Genomic DNA, 17,002 nt, shown 5'->3' with positions numbered 1-17,002 from the left:
TTAACGATAATTAGTGATAATTTATTGTTAAAATAATTAATGGTTCTTATTATCCTTGAATAAGTAATGATTAACAGAGTGTAATTTACATGTCTTTATTACAAATCTTAACTTATACAGAAAGGGTTACTTTATTTTAACTTATTATAAAATCGATTTCATCTAATATTTTAAATTATTTTCATCAAGTCTGCAGTTTTGAAATTCCACCAAGTTTATTACTGTAAAGATTTTACAATGGAATTAATTTTTTCAATGCATTCTTCTTTCTTCTTTGCAATAGCTGCCTCTGCTTCTACAAACTGCTGACGTCCTATTTTTCCTGGTACTAATTTGTCTACATAGAGTGCTTGTTGTTGATTGTAAAGTTCTTTTAATGTTCTATCGTGTTTTTGTAATTCTTGAACCCGATCATATACATCTCCAGATTCTCCTTTCAATCGTTGAGCAATTTCTGCAATAATGCTTGTTGCATTTTTGTATTCTTGATTAATGCCTTTAACAATGGATAAGAATGCATTGGCATCCTTATTTGTTTTAAGATATGCCAATTGATCATCTAATTCATTGTAAGAAGTTACACGCCGATCTTGGACAGCTAAAATTTTTTCGCATTGTCCTGCTATTCTTAACTTACTCTCTGAAATCTCATCTTTATCTATTGAAAAATCAAGCCTTACATAAGTGATTACTAACAAAAAGAGTAGGTATAATGCTGCTGCTACCAGCAATGGTTCTTGTAACATCAATATACGAGGAAATGTGTATTTTAGTTTAAAATTTTGAATATGATCTTCAACTAAATTTTTCTTGGTAATAGAAATTACTGGACGTCCAGAAGTATCCAAATATGTATAATGAAGAGAATCTGGCAAACGTGTTGCTGGATATGGAAGGCTCAAGTCAATATTTTTCGAACCTTCTGGTAATATAATTTTCACAATTAATTCATCTACTACCATTTCATCGAATACGTGATCCAAGAGTCTCATTTCTAATGTGTACTGATCTCCAGTATGAAACAAATACTCATAACTAGGTACATTGTAACCAACTATATATCGGGTTTTCCAACCACCAAAGAGTGGGAATCTTGGGCGGAGATTCAATTCTACAGAATCTTTCTTAATACGAGTATGCGATGTTGATATATTACCAATCTCATCCCTATAGTAAATATCAGAAGCAGCTGCAGGTAAAATAGTATCAAAGCTTTGAATACTAGCCTGCCCTAACTTAGATTCTCTAGCATACTCATAACGAGAAAATGAGCCTTTCAATAAGGCTCCAGTATGCAATAAATCAATGTGTTCCTCTACTGCAATGTTTCCCCAGTGAGATATTTCAATGCTCCTCTCAAGCTTGATAACAGTGAGGAATTTATTATTATTTTCAAAATGTATATTTAATTCTTCATGCGAGAAGGGAGGAAGTTTTTCATATGGACCATATGTAATCATTGAATCACTCTGTGAAACTGGTTTAAGTTTGGTATAGCTTTCAATATTGCGTGATGGTAAAGATACTGTTGTTGTTTGTTTCATTATATTGTATGGAGAATAAAGATAAATATTTCCCATGTACTTTACCAATTGCTTTTCCTTTTGCGTAATCTCTTTAGGATGAGGTACCAGTTCATGGCTCAATATCATTTCAATTTCAACAGACATAGTTCTCCCAGGAGAAAGTGGATCTTTCAATTCAATTTTGTAAAAAGTTTTATCTGGATGTGTGTTTACCTTCACTTCTGTCAGCTTCAACTCAACCCGTACAGGTTCTCTATATGCACCTATATAGCTTAGATTACCTTTCTGTTCAGATTCCAATGAAAATAGGAAATTTCGTATGTGTCGATCTTTACTTCCATTTTCTAGCACAAGTCTAGTTGTAATTTCTGTTAATTGAGATTGTAAGTTGATGTGTTTCTCCACGTTTTTAAGATTTAGATCAGAGTCAATGACATCGGCAGCAATGAGAGGTTGAAGATGGAAACCGAAAAACAACCCGATACTCCATATTAACGTAATTAAACTACACCGGGTCATATTTTCTATTTTAATAGTTCTCTTCAACTTATTTTATATTATCGGTCAACCTTCCCGACAAACCGGTCTACGGGATAAGGCGGCACATAACAGACGTGGCGGTTACCGAGAACCACTTATTATAAAGATAGGTAACTATATACCCATTCCGTTCACAACCTTTTTCGCTTAGTCAATGTTGGTATACACTAAATAAATAATCTTCATTATTAACTAACTACCGGTAAGGGTAAGTAATGTGTTTATTTTATCCCGGAAATAAAGTGTTGATATTAGTAATGTTTTTATAACAAAAAATTTCAACAGTACCATCAGTTAAAAATTAACGTAGTAAATGGACGTTTATTATAATGTAATTGATTTAATTACACTAACAGTACATATGTAATATTCGTAAGACCATAGACAAGGTATAGGATAGACATTGCAAGCTTATGGGATTCGGTATCACGTGTTCTAAATTATACTGTGTAAAAAATTAGAGGTTTAGTTCTGCTCTCTACGCCTAGAAATCGATGAATAGAAAAACTACTTCAAGCAAAATGATCGAAGTTAACCAAGTAGTAAGACGGTAAACCAGCATACAAACGTCACAAACTTAAGTTATGTATAGACTGTGTATACAATGTATTTTACTGTCTATTGTTCTAAAATATGGACACTGAAGAAAATACTTTAGTGTATTAACGGACTCTAACCACAGACTTGCAATTAAGTTTTTCGAGCAGAATTATTGATATATATATAAGTACGGCCACAAGCGTAAATAAGTAATGTTACCCACAGATTTAAGACACAGTAGGTATCTACGTACCTTAAGTTTATGGAAACATACTTTAAGTTCAAGTTTCTGCGCATAGATGGCGGAAGTATTCTATTCCCAATGTGCGATAACGGTAGCTCGATTGATATTGTGTTGGTGTTGTCATTGAAACTATTAAAATAATTTTAATTTTTATTATACAGATAATTGAACGAATACTTTTTTTAACACTTATGGCAATAATGTAATACAACCAAATGTTTCTGATTGTACCGCCTTTAATTGAATGTTTCGCGTATATACAAGCATTGCTTCCTTGAAATGATTCAAAATCAACTTTATATAAGATATAAGAAAACTCGAGAAAAAATGTTTCGAAATGTGTTTGTTTTCTTATATAATGATGTATGATCTAAAGATTCGAGTGATTAAATTTGTGATTAACTGAACCTCTGAACAATTTAAATCAGGGGTGGCTGACCTTTTATATTTCATACGTCAATTTTTTTATTTGTTTGATACACGTATAAACAAATCGTATAACCGATTAAAAAAAATTTTATTTGTGGTTCAGTGCGTCACTTCTAAACATTGAATGCATCATAGATTAGCCATACCTAATCTAGATTGTGAAAAATAGCAATACATTTAACCGTGGCTCTTCTGTTTTTTCTTAACGAGATTCGAAAAGAAAGCGAAGCTAGGCAGAAGGAAAGAGAGAAAAGAGCAACTGTTAAGTAACGACGTTTCACCGTGATTGAATGTAAAACGACGTTTTACATTATTTGCCAAATTGCTCAACGGCCACCGCGCGCGACCGTATCGGCGCGCACCTGCCCCGAAGCAGATGCCACGGCACAGAGCGCGGATTTTTTATTTATTTCCGCTGCTTAATGCCGTGATTGCTGCAATGAGAAATGTAGGCCGGTGAAATTTTGTTCTGCTTTTCTGAATTTTTTGATTGAGCCGCACACCCGGCTCGGCGCTGATACTTACTTACCTTCAACACGTTCAAGCTGCACTTAACCAGCCACCGGTTCCCTTACTTAGAACTGAAACAGCGCCCTCGATTCACTGAAAATTATTGTTGCCGACATGAAACTCGGGATTCAATTATATCCTTGTATTAGTATGGTATTATTGATACGCGTGCACCGTTTAAAGCTCCCTGTGATCGCAGCGTAACAACGTTGTTACCGTATTTAAAGGAACAGCAGAAACGTGGTAAACGACACTGCCAAGCATTATTCGGCATTGCGAAACGCTATCATGACGTCTTCGTGTACCGATCACGGTGCACATTAAGAACCGCATTGTGTAACGTGGTTGAACGATGCTTAATACGGTGAATCATTTATAAAACATGAAATGCGTACAACAACGTAAGTACCTTATCGGAATGATACGCCGTTAGTACATGCAACATCTTTCAAAATATATTTTCATCCAATCGCAATTCGACCGTATCGTCAACGATTATTTACGTAATTACTAAAAGAAGGTTCAGTAATTACGCCCGGTACAAGATCGAGTACTACGGTCGGTGATTTCTCCAGCTGATATTAATTCAATCCAACACGGAATCAATCTTCCACATGAGAGGCTAACATTGTGACAGAGACGGAACAATAAAAGTACATTTGATAGATAAGTACCGGATCGAAACCTGATACTTGTGAACCGGTACAAACTATGCGTATGGGAATTGCGGGCTTTGACTACTGGCCAGAAAATCACCGCTCGATTTCCTGCGATTTCCAACATTTAAAATCTCGGCTCACGAACGAAAACCTGCCCGGAGATACTCTACAAAGGCCCCGTGGCCGTTCTACGCGCGACAAATGACCGCTTCTTCGTTTTTTCTTTACGTAAGCGAGTGGTTTGGAACTGGTTTTTCGATCGGCCTTCGTAATTTTCACTGACGGTTAGCGCGTTTCCATGGGTTCCGTTTATTTTCGAGCTTACCTCGCGTGAAAGTGTACTCCCCAGGAAGAGTAAGAGTTTTTTCTGCCGGTCGAGAAGTCACGTATTTTTTCCGGATCTCGTAATGCATTTCGAGGCGCGGCGCTTGTAACGGGTAGCCACTGTTTATATAAATTCAGACTTTTACGGAGCACTTGGAAACGAACAAGGGTGAAATGAAATCTTGTGTATTGCGTTGCTTTTGTGACGACCGGAAAGGTTCTGTGAAACTTCGTTCTTAATCTCGATCTTGACCCATATGTACAACTGTAGGGTCAGCGAATAGTGTGGCACAATAAAAAACGATCGTAAAGCCATACTAGGCGGTTTCACCTATCCACGGCGATCGCTCGAGCGCGCCATTAACACGGATACGTTAAGGACGCTTTCCATAAATTTATTTCCCGACCAGAATCGCGAACCAGTCGGCAATACGTTTACTTTTGTCTTCGATGCGTTTTCTATCGATAAACGAGTCGCTGGTAACGGACGCGTTCGCCACGGGAGTACAGTTCAATTGTCGTGCAGCGTTTACCGTTCGTTTTATAATACACTCGACGAGTGTACCAAAAATTCCCGCGGGAACATCCGTCCGAAATATATACATATATTTTCTGTTTGACCATTACCGGTGCGCGCACCGTACAAGAATATTTATTGCGGCTGATGTTTATGACTCCGAACGGATGTAAAACGGCTGTTCATTTCGCGGCAGATTCCGGGCACGTGATTCACAGTCCATAGATCCACCGTAGTCATTAAATCGTTCTTGCCCAATGCCTATTTCAAAACGTTAATAAAAGAGAATCCTCCGATGTTGTTGCCGATGCTCCGGCAGAGGTGAACAGAGAGACGCGGACCGACGTGAACGCACGAGGTTGCGGTAACGACCGCGCGGCGGCTGCCGTATAAATGGCCGCCATAATGACACGTGCACGCGCGTCCGATGTGTTCACGATGTGTCGATATTTGCGAGATTAGACCACCGTGTTTCGCATCGGCTAGCGAGCGAGTAGGCAAGCAAGTTAGACTCCGATCGGATAGGCCGAACCATTATTATTTTCTGTTTACGATCGATGCGAACCGCCGATCCGCGCACCGTTACCCATTCGCGGTCTCGCGAAAAATTCTGAGCAGGATTCTCTCGCGGTGGTTAGACTGTTTACCATTAAACGGGTTTGATGAAGTAATTTTCCGATTATCGAAAGTAATCGGACGCAGGTGTGCGGAGAAAGGCACGACCGACAGCGGTACCAAGCATGGATCAACAATGTTATCGTGTCCCGGAGATGAATTGCGAGATGCTACTAAGGCTACGACTAATATAACGCGGTGTAACATTGTTGCAGATCAGATGGGATTAAATAGGAGATACAATGTTAGCGGTTCCGTTGAAGGAATCGGGGAAATCGTTCAGGTTCGTCGAACGTTTACAAGTTCGATGTACCTAGTTTCTGGTGATATTGAAAATTGCACGGTCGAGTAGCAATGAAGCGAGATTACAAAGATATTTCGAGACTGTTCTCGATAGTTTAGTTGATGTTTATTAAAGTACAATATAGTTGACTTATATTAAACAGTATTTAATATCATCTAGCATCTCTTGAACAGTAAGCAGTAATGATCGAAGTACCTAAAATTGGGTGATATTATTATACAAAGGGTAGAATGTAACCTTATTAAGCGACATCAAACTGTTTAACGTTATTATTTGTTTCTTCTTCTACCTTCTTATTATTATTCTATTATTATCTTATTATTATTTCATTGCTATTTCGTTATTACTTCACTATCTCTGCTTAGTCGATCGCGCGACATTTGATCCCCAAACGCACCATATAATATTTTCATGACACGAAACGTAACAATGTTAAACATTATTGGCCAGGTTACGTATGTTAACAAGCTGCTCCGGATCGCGTTTTGCTTAGAATGATGTTGTACATTTCTTTATGTTAATATACAGCCGTGACAGCTCGCGACAAATATTTAATGAAAGTTAGTAACCGGTACCCTAGCCGAGTATCGAAGAGCATCGATCATTCGGGAATGCCGCAGCGATATTACCATTTGAAAGAGACACGCGCATTGTTATCCGACACCAATTACCGCGCCGACCCGAGAACATTGTGCTCGTCAATCCTCCCCGGCCGTTCCTTTTCCCTCTTCAGGTAGGAGGCGAATAAATTACGCGAGTTACCGCGAAGCTGCCGTAAGAGATCGCTCAGCGTCGTGTCGCGTCGGAGCGAATAGCAATGCTGATTGTGTTACGGCGGAGGGACACGCCCATCGTTTCGCTCGCAGCACAATTTTTTCCTTTTTATTTCACTCCCGCGTTTACCGATTACTTATCGAAGTCGGGCGAAATGCAATCTGATTGCATACCACTGTTGATGTAATTATTCATTAAATGCGATTGTTAATTTCGTTTATCTTCCATACTGGATTGATTAATTCATTCTGTTGCCCTATGACTTATTTTGCCATCGATACAACTTTGTCATTAATATTTTATTGAAAAGAAGAGAAACATTCCATGTTTGCTATAAAATATAATAACTAACAGATCTTCACCGCGAGTCAAACACATTACTACAAGGCAACGGGTTAATGTGCATACTTTCTCATCGATTATTTGTAGTCTTCCCTGAACGTGTCAATTTGCCATTGAATTGTACAAACGTTACTTGGCAAACGTTTACATCGGTTTAGATCGATGCAATCGTGCAAATACGAGTCCTAATGTCCAAAGTTCTAAACGAAAGGGCATCAAGTTTTCTAGGAATAATGGAATCAACTGTTCAATTAACGTCGATGAACCTAGCACTAAGTAAATTGACTTAACAGTACATTGAACTGAAACACGAGTGAAACCAAACATCGTTAAATGCATTCTCGTGATTTGTACAAGAAAATACAAGACGGCCAATTTGACTGCTCGGCAGTTCAAGTATGAACAGACACGGTTGCGCTTGCCGTAACCCGGCGAACCAGCCAACCGGCGCGCGAGCCCTGAGATATGCATTCCCGTGCACCGCGTGCAATCGACACCATGCCACGGTTCAAATTTCAATCGATTAGGAGAACAGATCGCAACGACTGTTCGTTGGCTGGTGCATAACGGGACAGCCGGGGTTGCGGAGGAGGATGCTCCCTTCCACTAGCTCGAAACTGCACCGGGAAACGTGTCCACTTCCTCGATCGCGGTCCGTTCGCATCTCAACCGTGTCTAAACCCGTAATCTCGGCTTTTATCGGACGCTTAACGAACATTTATTCCCGCCGAGGCGTATTTATGATTAATCGGTGAAAAAACTGAGGTACGGCCTGCAATTATCATCGGTGGTAGCACGTAAAAGTAGCAAAACTATTAAGGAAGCGGACAGCGCTTCGACCTACTGCGCTATAAACTGGAGAATAAACCAGGGGTCAATCCTGTCGGTCAACGCACGGCTTTGAATTATTCTGTATCGGTTGAAACGACTCCGCTGTATTGTTCACGTGCTCTGGATCTTGTTTCGAGATTGTGTCAACAACGCCTGATCGATGCATGCAGGATTCTGTTGGTTTAACAGAATTTATCGAGCTGTTCCCGTGTACCCCGCGATATTATAGCGGCTTGATCAAGCCTGTGTTGCAGCACAGAGCTGCAAACATTCTGCGGCATGACTGGGGGACATTGAAATAGTTTACAATACTGTTAGGCCTTGGAAGATCGATTAAGACTATGTTACCGCGGAACTGTAGGCATTCTGGCAGCATAATTGGGAGACAGTCAAATAATCTACAATACTGCTACGCCTTTCTGCAGCATTGCAGGTGTCTGATCAGCTATGCGCAGCACTGCTTCCTGATCACTAATCATTTCGCGAACGCGTCGAAAACTTAACATGCCTTAGCAACATTTATAGAGTACCTTGAAGCAATTCAATACATCTTCAACATTTTATACATTTTATGCGTTAGAACAATCTACGACGTCAGAAAAACATTGCATATTCTATGCAGCTAGGAGTTAGGTAAATCCTTCAAGTATTAGCTAGATTTATCAACGTTTCCGGAGTACTTTAGAGCAGTGCGTAATACATTTCGATCATATTCATGTATTCCATTATATGTTGAAACAATCTACAATATTAGGAAACCTTCAACAACGTCTTATCGGGGTGTTAGCCAAGTGTTCCTAGCATTTGCAACATCAATGCTACTTTCTCAATTAAAATAACGCGGCACGGTAATAAATCTATCCAGCTCTATGCAACATTATTGACCTTCTTAAGCCGCTTGGTTGACCGAACCGGACGCTGTCCCGAGATGCCGATAGAGGATGTAACAATCACATTGCTCAGGTGTTTGTCAGCAAGATCACGACCTTGTTAGGTTGAATCGCGAAAGAGGAAATAAGAAGAGGGACCGTGCTTACCATTCGAATGTCAATGTAGCTGGCGTATTGGGAACGGGACAGATTAATCAGCCTGGCTGTCGACGGAATGCTACGGGGAACATTTATCAGGAGTCGAATATCGGCTGAGCCTGCTCGTTTTTCGCAGGTATTGTCCAGCTGGAGGGCTTTCCTATTTGAATATCGCGTGATCCCATAACGATCCCGGGCAACACCTTCAGCTCCGTTCAGATCACAGAGAGCCGCGCAATCCATCGGTGATCGCTGCCCACTGGATCATCGCTTCTTGCGGGTGCTGAGCCCAAGTCGAAGAAGGTTATTATATACCATACCGTTTGTTGCAGCGAACCTGGCACTCGTGACGTCATAGGGGCAGAAACAGTCGCTTCGAGATATCCAATTACGAATAAGAGAAACGGATCTTCGCGCTCTTCGTCGTGCGATCTGATTAGTGGGCTTGAGGGGGTCTCGGCGAATCATATGCCAGAACCGAAAATTCGCGTGAGCAAGGCGTGCACCTTCGAATTTGACCGCTCAGACGAAAATGCCAGGTTCGATGCAACGGAACGTACTTGGCTAAACTTTATCCTCGACAAGAGCCGCAAATCCTGAACTCAGAATTTCGAGTGCGAGTAGACGAGTGTTTTGATTATGTAGTATTCAAATTTCACAGTCTTTACTTGCATTTATAATTTATTTATTAATTATATAATATATGTAATTATTTTATAATTATTAAATAATTATATGCATGAAAAATACTTTGTATCTTGAACAGGTAACAGATTCTCTTGAGAAATAACTAAAGAAATTGATTTAACAATAGCTAAACTGAACTGTAAATTAATAGAGATTCCAATAGATGCATCCTTGGAGTTTCTGCAGAGAAATCTTCGAAAGTCAATTCGACTGCTCGGTAGTTTCAGTGTTAATTTTCTTGAATGATATGGAAATATCACCCCCAGCAAACCTACTGGACACTTTCTTTAACTTTTATTCCTTCCTGTTTCAAATTTCACTCTGTAAACGCACATAGCAGCAATACTACTTTCGTTTTGGGTTGAAACGAAACTAAAATATTCTTGTAGAACTTCGTGCTCAAGTATTAAAGGTGTTTTCACCAAGATTACAGACATTTCCACAATAAGATTTTCACAAAAATTACAGACATTTTCGCGTAGAGGTATCGAGCGTTTGTATTAGTATTTCGCGTTGCTAGATACGCGAGAAAGCAAGGTAACTCTTTAATGCTAGGTTTACGAACATTTATTGTACAGCTTATTCTACTGCTCCTGGAAAAATCGATCGAAGTCGGCGTAAGCGTCTACCAAGCAATGTTTATAAAATTCGATATGCGTCAAACTAATGCTTCCCGTAAATCTAGCGTTAACACTAGAACTACCAAATGGACCAGAGTGGCCCATTCCTAGATTATTGTTCTGAAACTATTGGAAAGGAACAGATGATTCTTAGGGAAATGAGTAATGAAATTGATTTAAAATTACGCGAACCAAATTCTATATAGGATTTAGGATTATACAAACCAGATTTTATATAGGAAAATTCGAAAATCTAATTAAATTACTCGGTAGTTTTAGTGTTAAGTGAAACGCTTCAACATATTTCCAACGATGCTACCATCTACAAAGAAGATGAAAGAGAAAACCTCTGTGTCTTTATTAACACGTTGAATGCCATGGAGCTCACCGAATTACTATACTTCACTTAATTAAATAATGATTATTTGAAAACATTTCTACATTACGAATAATGCTATCTAATGAGCTAACATTCAGCTAGATAAACGTGTAGCAACAATAACACAATTTAATCAGATGATTCAATATTAAATTTTCTCCATTCCATGTATTTTGCTCTATGAAATCGTGCGGCATTCAATTTGTAAGAAACACGCTGGCAGAAGTGTATCGAGTCAAATAGAGCATGCTGTGATTGAACATAAGTAAGGTCTTCTAGAATATCAAATAAGGTTTCCTTTTTCCCATAAAATCCGACATTTCGTTCGCACCGATCTAATATTTTGTCCTCGAACGCTTCTGTTCATCCGTTGTCCAACATTGAAACGTCTTTCCTGAACGATTCCGTCACTCCCGGCGTAATATGGAAGATACTCGGGACACGTCTAGTTGCTACAAAGTATCCGAGACGCATCATTGCTCCCACTAATGACACCGAATGGTAACTAATGACAGCGTTCGATCGCGTATCATTCATTAAACCCCGCCCTTGCGTGCCGCTTTTACTCCTCCAGCTTAATTCGTCTTTTTGTTCGGCTCGGTTACCTCGTTCCCCCATTTGCGAAGGATTCCTCGACGGTGTTTCGCTCTTGATACGCGCGGCGCGCACAATAAAGGCGATATTTATTGCGCCCCGGCACGCCAGCCGACACGATGGAAACGAATTGTGAAAAAAACGGGCGCACGGTAGGTTGCACTGTTATACCGCGCGCAAAACGGTATCAATAATAAATATCTAATAAACGACCGGTCTAATAGAATCCCCGCGTTTAATTATAATTAGCGTTTCCCATGCAACGGGCTCGCGGCGAGAAAAAACTTGATCGAATCCGTCCACGCACGTTTGCACTTGTGTCGCTGCACTTATGCCGGTTACGTTGCTTTTAGATTATATCCACGACTGGCTAGTACCCGTGACTTCGGTCGCTTGGTTGTTAATAGAATGGACGTCTGACGTCTAACGTCTTCTCTTTTCTACGAAATAGAGAGAAGAGTTTTCAACTGTCCGTTGGCTATACCGAAATTAAGAGAACAGGAAGAAAGAACTCACGTTATAATAAGACGTTATTTGTTTGGACAGAAAAGATTCTCTTTGTTAACCACGTATTGTGTACTGGTAACGAGAAATCTCGTTTTTGTGTAAAGACTCTTAGTTATGTAACTTTGCTAATTATCGCAGCACTTAACAAAATATCAAATTTTATTGGAACTGATCATCTATTTAATATATATTACATAATAATATGACATTTCAGTTGTTCCATGTATAGTGATGTAAGTTGATTTCACTGAAAAGCGCCATCCTCACAATTCTCCAGTAAATATGCGTTAATAACGTATACATTAAACTTCCGTAACGCTGATTCCTATAACGCGCTTAAATTTTCCGATTACTGTATTAACGTAACGCGATTCTCGATTTTTCTCATTAACCCTTTACACTCCAAGAGTTTTCTGCTAAAAATATCCAACATAGTTTCTAATGTAACATGGTCCACATTTCTTAAAATTAACTTAACGAGAAGTCGTGCATAAGTTATAGAAAGAGGCTGTTTTATTTTAATATTTCACGTATTAATGTAACAGACGAAAATTAACATTAAATATTATACTTCGTAATTTTGCTGTACCAAATCGTGTGGCGACTGAGAGGCACCAATGGGTTAATGTTCTTTTATTTCTTCATTGTCGAACAGAAACGATCTAATTCGCCTCGATTCACCCTATTTTGTCGCAGAACGCGTCAGTCCGTTACGAATCTCAAATCGACGATCATTTCAAAATCGTGTTTGGCTTACTTTATTTAAACATAAACGCATGAACACCTCCGAGCAAGCAATCGCCGCAGCTATTCCCATTATCGATAATTATCCGGATCTACAGGCGATTACGATTAATCAGAGCGAATGGTGTTCGAATACCATAGCGACTAAAATCCTCGTGCATCTTTTACCAACGATACACAATCTGGTACCCAGAAAACAAACCCAACAGCTGGAAATTGCCCGGTAACAAGTAGTTTGAAGATCGACGACGCGAGGAGACTTTTCCACAACACAACAACTTTTTTTCAGTCTGATACACATTATCGGACAGGTCTTGATACCCGTTATCGGTGCCATTAAACATTATTCATAATTATTCGAGGTTTTCGCGCGAGAGTCATATTCAGAGATTAAAAAGGTTCCAAAAATAAACTGTTTGAAACTGTAATATACAGGGTGTCGGATATAAAGTATTTATCAACGGTCAACGTGTTAAATATCGAATTTTATAGTTTTGTATGAAATCAAGCGGTAACCGAGAGTCATCTCTATAGTGCAAAGGGTTAACCCTTTGAGCTTCGATATTTCAAATCGAAAACGGCGATGGAATATTTCAATTATGCAATTAACGAGAGATTGTCGTACAGTTTCTTTCGTAGTTAAGACTTCGATGCATAATCCAGTTGTTTATGAAAAGAAATATTAGAAGTTTGAGATAGTCTCGTCCGCAAAGAGTTAATAGAAAATTGTCGACCGTTAAGGGTTAAGTCACGGTGCGACGGTGTGTTTCAAGCCTTATGCTCGCCGCTGGAGATTTTCATTCATGCCGATGGACGCATCGCGTGCGGGTATGTACATATGTAAGTAACTATACAGTGAAAATGCGGCTTGGAAAATGGACGGCCCGAGGGGGCCGGGTTATTCTAGACGCGGCAACGGGCTAAGGGAAAAATACGGATGTACAGTTACGCGTGCGTCGGAATCGGAATGGCTTGAACGAATCGGACGCGCGAACGCGAGAATCCCGATACCGATCTCGGGTGCCCTTTTAATGCCACGCACACCCGGGGCCCCGTATCCTCCGCATCGTTACGTAGGTACAACCACTCGGATACTTAGCCGTGCGTTCTTTTCGCCGTCTTCCGGTTCGCGGAATCGCGAGCGTGGGCAGCTCGCCGCGTCGAAAAAGAAACGCTTCGGCGATGCTGTAATCGAACACGTGCCGCATCCTCTTGTCCTTTTGCTGATCGAAACTATTAGACACGCTGGTTGCTGTGCTTCGGTGTGTTCAGACGTTTCCAGCGACGTTTGCAGCAATGTCACTCGGTTCGAGTGCAGTTCGAGACGTTTGAAGCGAGTGGGAACTGCCGATGCAAGCGAATTCGGCATTTTTATTGTGGATTTCGAGGGATATTGTAGTTATTCAGGGAATAGCTTAGTTTCTTGGGTGGTAGTTTTTAACCCTTTCCGAATTTCTTTTGCATTTTTTCCTCAATAACTGTATTATTAGGATAAATTATTCGAAATGCATTTAAAAAATAGATAGCTTGTAGAGAGCAGTGTAAACGATTCTTCTTGCTAATAATATAATAATATAATCTATTTGAAAAATATCTTGATAAAGAAGCACAGCTGTGAATAAAACTGATATCTATGTCACGCTGGACATAAGAGCGCAAAGGGTTGAGTTGGTACCATGGTTATCGGAGCAATATTGTTTTCAAAGCTGTGGCTTTGCTAATCGAACTGTGATTCCTAGACGCGCTGTGGTTCTTAAAGCGATATTATAATTCTTAATGAAATGTTGCAGCTCTCAAAGCAATAGTTAGTTTTCAAAATTAAACTGTGCTTTTCGAAATTATAGTTCTTAAAGCGATATGTAGTTTTCAGAGCAATGCAATAGCTCTTGAAGGAATAAAATAGTTTTCAGAGCAGTATAGTAATTCTTAAAACAATACTATAGACTATAGTTAGTAATTATGAAGGTGATACTATAGTTCTCAAAGCAATACCATAATTCTTTAGGTGATATCATATTTTCCAAAACAATAGCGTGATTTGTTCTTAGAACCTACAGAATCCCTCTCGAATATGTTAATCAAAAGCCTTCAAGTTCACTAAAACTGTATTTATACATGTATAATAAGATTAAGACATTACGAATAATTACGAAGACTATATCTGATTAATAAAATAAACATGTTTCGAGGTAAGTGACGTCTCTTCGTAATGCAAAGGACGTTTGATATCCACCAGTTATTAACGGATTGCAATTGAATATTGAAGAAACGCATTGTTGAGATTCCGATTCAGGCCAAGTAAAAACGAGAGCGGGTTTATTAAGAAATTAATGAATTAAGGGGACACGCCGTAAAATTCAAGGGGCTCTCAAGACGATATCTCGTCCGACCCTGTGAGAAAAAATTCCTGAAAGAAATGAGTTCGTTCGGCACCTTTTAGCCGCTGCAGGCAGCAAGTCAACTCGAAACCAGATTGTTCCGTTTCACTTTTACCTCGAAAATCCGCTCTTCCTTTCACTTCTTCTCAGCGTGGCCGTTCGACTTCTTCAAATCCGTATAATTATTCGCCCGCTCCTTTTCTCCTGTTCGATTGAAATAACCGGGACTCGCGGAACGGGCGACCTCGTTGAAGAACGCCGATAAAAGAGATCTTTCTCGGTTATTCGAACTTAACCGATAAATAAGTAAACGATTAAGATAGCAAGAAACGAAGAAATAAGCAAATAAACTCAATGAATGCGGGGATAAACGATTAAGAAAATAAAAGCTACGCACATAAAGAAATAACGTCGTAATTAAATAAATAACGAAGAAAATAAAGAATACATAAATAAATTCAATAAATACGTGAATAAATGATTAAGAAAATAACGATATAAAGAAGTAAATAAATTCAACGGATGTGCGAATAAACGATTAAGAAAATAAGGAATAAATATCAAGGAAGAAGTAAGAAATAAATAACAGAATCTCTCGATGCACGTTTCGAACGCATTCGAGAAACATGGCCCAAGGCATTCGGCAGCCTCGACTTCAACATGGTTGCAAAGGATCGCAATGATCACGACTTGCAATGCTCACCGACCTCAACGAAAAATGGCGATGGTTTCGCAGGCGACAATGAACGAATGGGACCCGTTTAACCACAATGATTCATTCCCTGCAGGAAATGAATCTTCTGGCGAAGATTGCGAACATGTCCCGAGGAACTCGTGCAACTTGTTCGAACCCGGTCTCGGTTCTTCGATTTAGTTGCTGGAACAGCCCCGCGGCTACTCGACGATGATTTATACGTCAAAGCGACGCGGCCTACGAATAAAAGAAGGTGGTAACTGGTCGCGAAAGTGAACAAATTGAAAGACCCCGCAGCGAAACGTGGCACCCTTGGGTTCGCAAGAAACGGACCAATAGCGCCCCGCGAAATGAAACGGAAACTCTTACGAGCGAGTTTATCCTCGTTAATGTTACGAGCTTGCGTTTCACTGCTCGCGAGGCGTGAGTGTGTCGGTGTGAAAGATGCGCCTCGGTGTAAAAGTTCTAATTGCGCTAGTTCCTAGACGCTTAACGGTTCTATAAACCTATAAACGATATTGTTCGACGGTTTAACGACTTGACGCGTTGCGAAAGGCTGACGAGACGACTCGTGATTAACGCGTTGCATTCTCTAAGTAACGTAGACTTTGGGAATGTATGGAGGTTTAAAAGATTCCTTAATATATTCTGGATGACAATAGGTCTACTTTCCATGAACCAATTGGCAATTTAGATATGCTTGAAGCGAAGGAATGGATAGTTACTAAGCGTAACACAATGTTCACTTCGCAATGTATTAACCCTGCGGATGAATGGCGACATTCCGGTGAGATGAAATTTTCGTATTTGGAAGACTAAGTCGCAGACAAATGATTTAGCTACTTGAACAGCAAGAGATCATCGCGTAGATTCCTTTTTTTCTTAATATTAATTAAGGATTTGATATATAATTCAGCCTTATCTGATGAAGGTTTTGTATATTTCATAGAATCTTCGCCCGCAAAGGGTTAACCCCTTGCACTTGAGAGGTGACTCACTCACCATTTGATTTGATACAACAAAATTGCAAAATGTTATATATAATATTAAGTTTTGTATACCGCGTCAATATGTGGAATGTTCATATAAAATAAATATTCTTCAGTTAATCAACGTATGTTTTTTCATTAGTTCGTTTCAAACAATGTCGCCTATGTTCAATTGGAAAGTGTCGAATGTGAAAAGCTTCCGAGTGGAAAGGGTTAAAGTGAACGCA

At 39.6% G+C, this 17,002-nt stretch overlaps 1 protein-coding gene across 1 annotated transcript; it reads right to left on the bottom strand.

Moving 5' to 3' along the window:
• Positions 1 to 79: 79 nt before the first annotated feature.
• LOC116429977 (ribophorin I) lies at positions 80 to 2,727 on the bottom strand. The gene has a single exon (XM_031983569.2). The coding sequence runs from the start codon at positions 2,043 to 2,045 to the stop codon at positions 219 to 221; it is 1,827 nt and encodes a 608-aa protein (XP_031839429.1). The 5' UTR covers positions 2,046 to 2,727; the 3' UTR covers positions 80 to 218.
• Positions 2,728 to 17,002: the final 14,275 nt, after the last annotated feature.

Source organism: Nomia melanderi, chromosome 3, assembly GCF_051020985.1.
Source record: "Nomia melanderi isolate GNS246 chromosome 3, iyNomMela1, whole genome shotgun sequence".
Classification (NCBI taxonomy): domain Eukaryota; kingdom Metazoa; phylum Arthropoda; class Insecta; order Hymenoptera; family Halictidae; genus Nomia; species Nomia melanderi.
This window is presented reverse-complemented; position numbering and strand designations above follow the sequence as displayed.

Bases quoted from the DNA above. Each gene is read 5' to 3' on its own strand.
- LOC116429977 (XM_031983569.2), bottom strand. From the start codon at position 2,045: ATGACCCGGTGTAGTTTAATTACGTTAATATGGAGTATCGGGTTGTTT.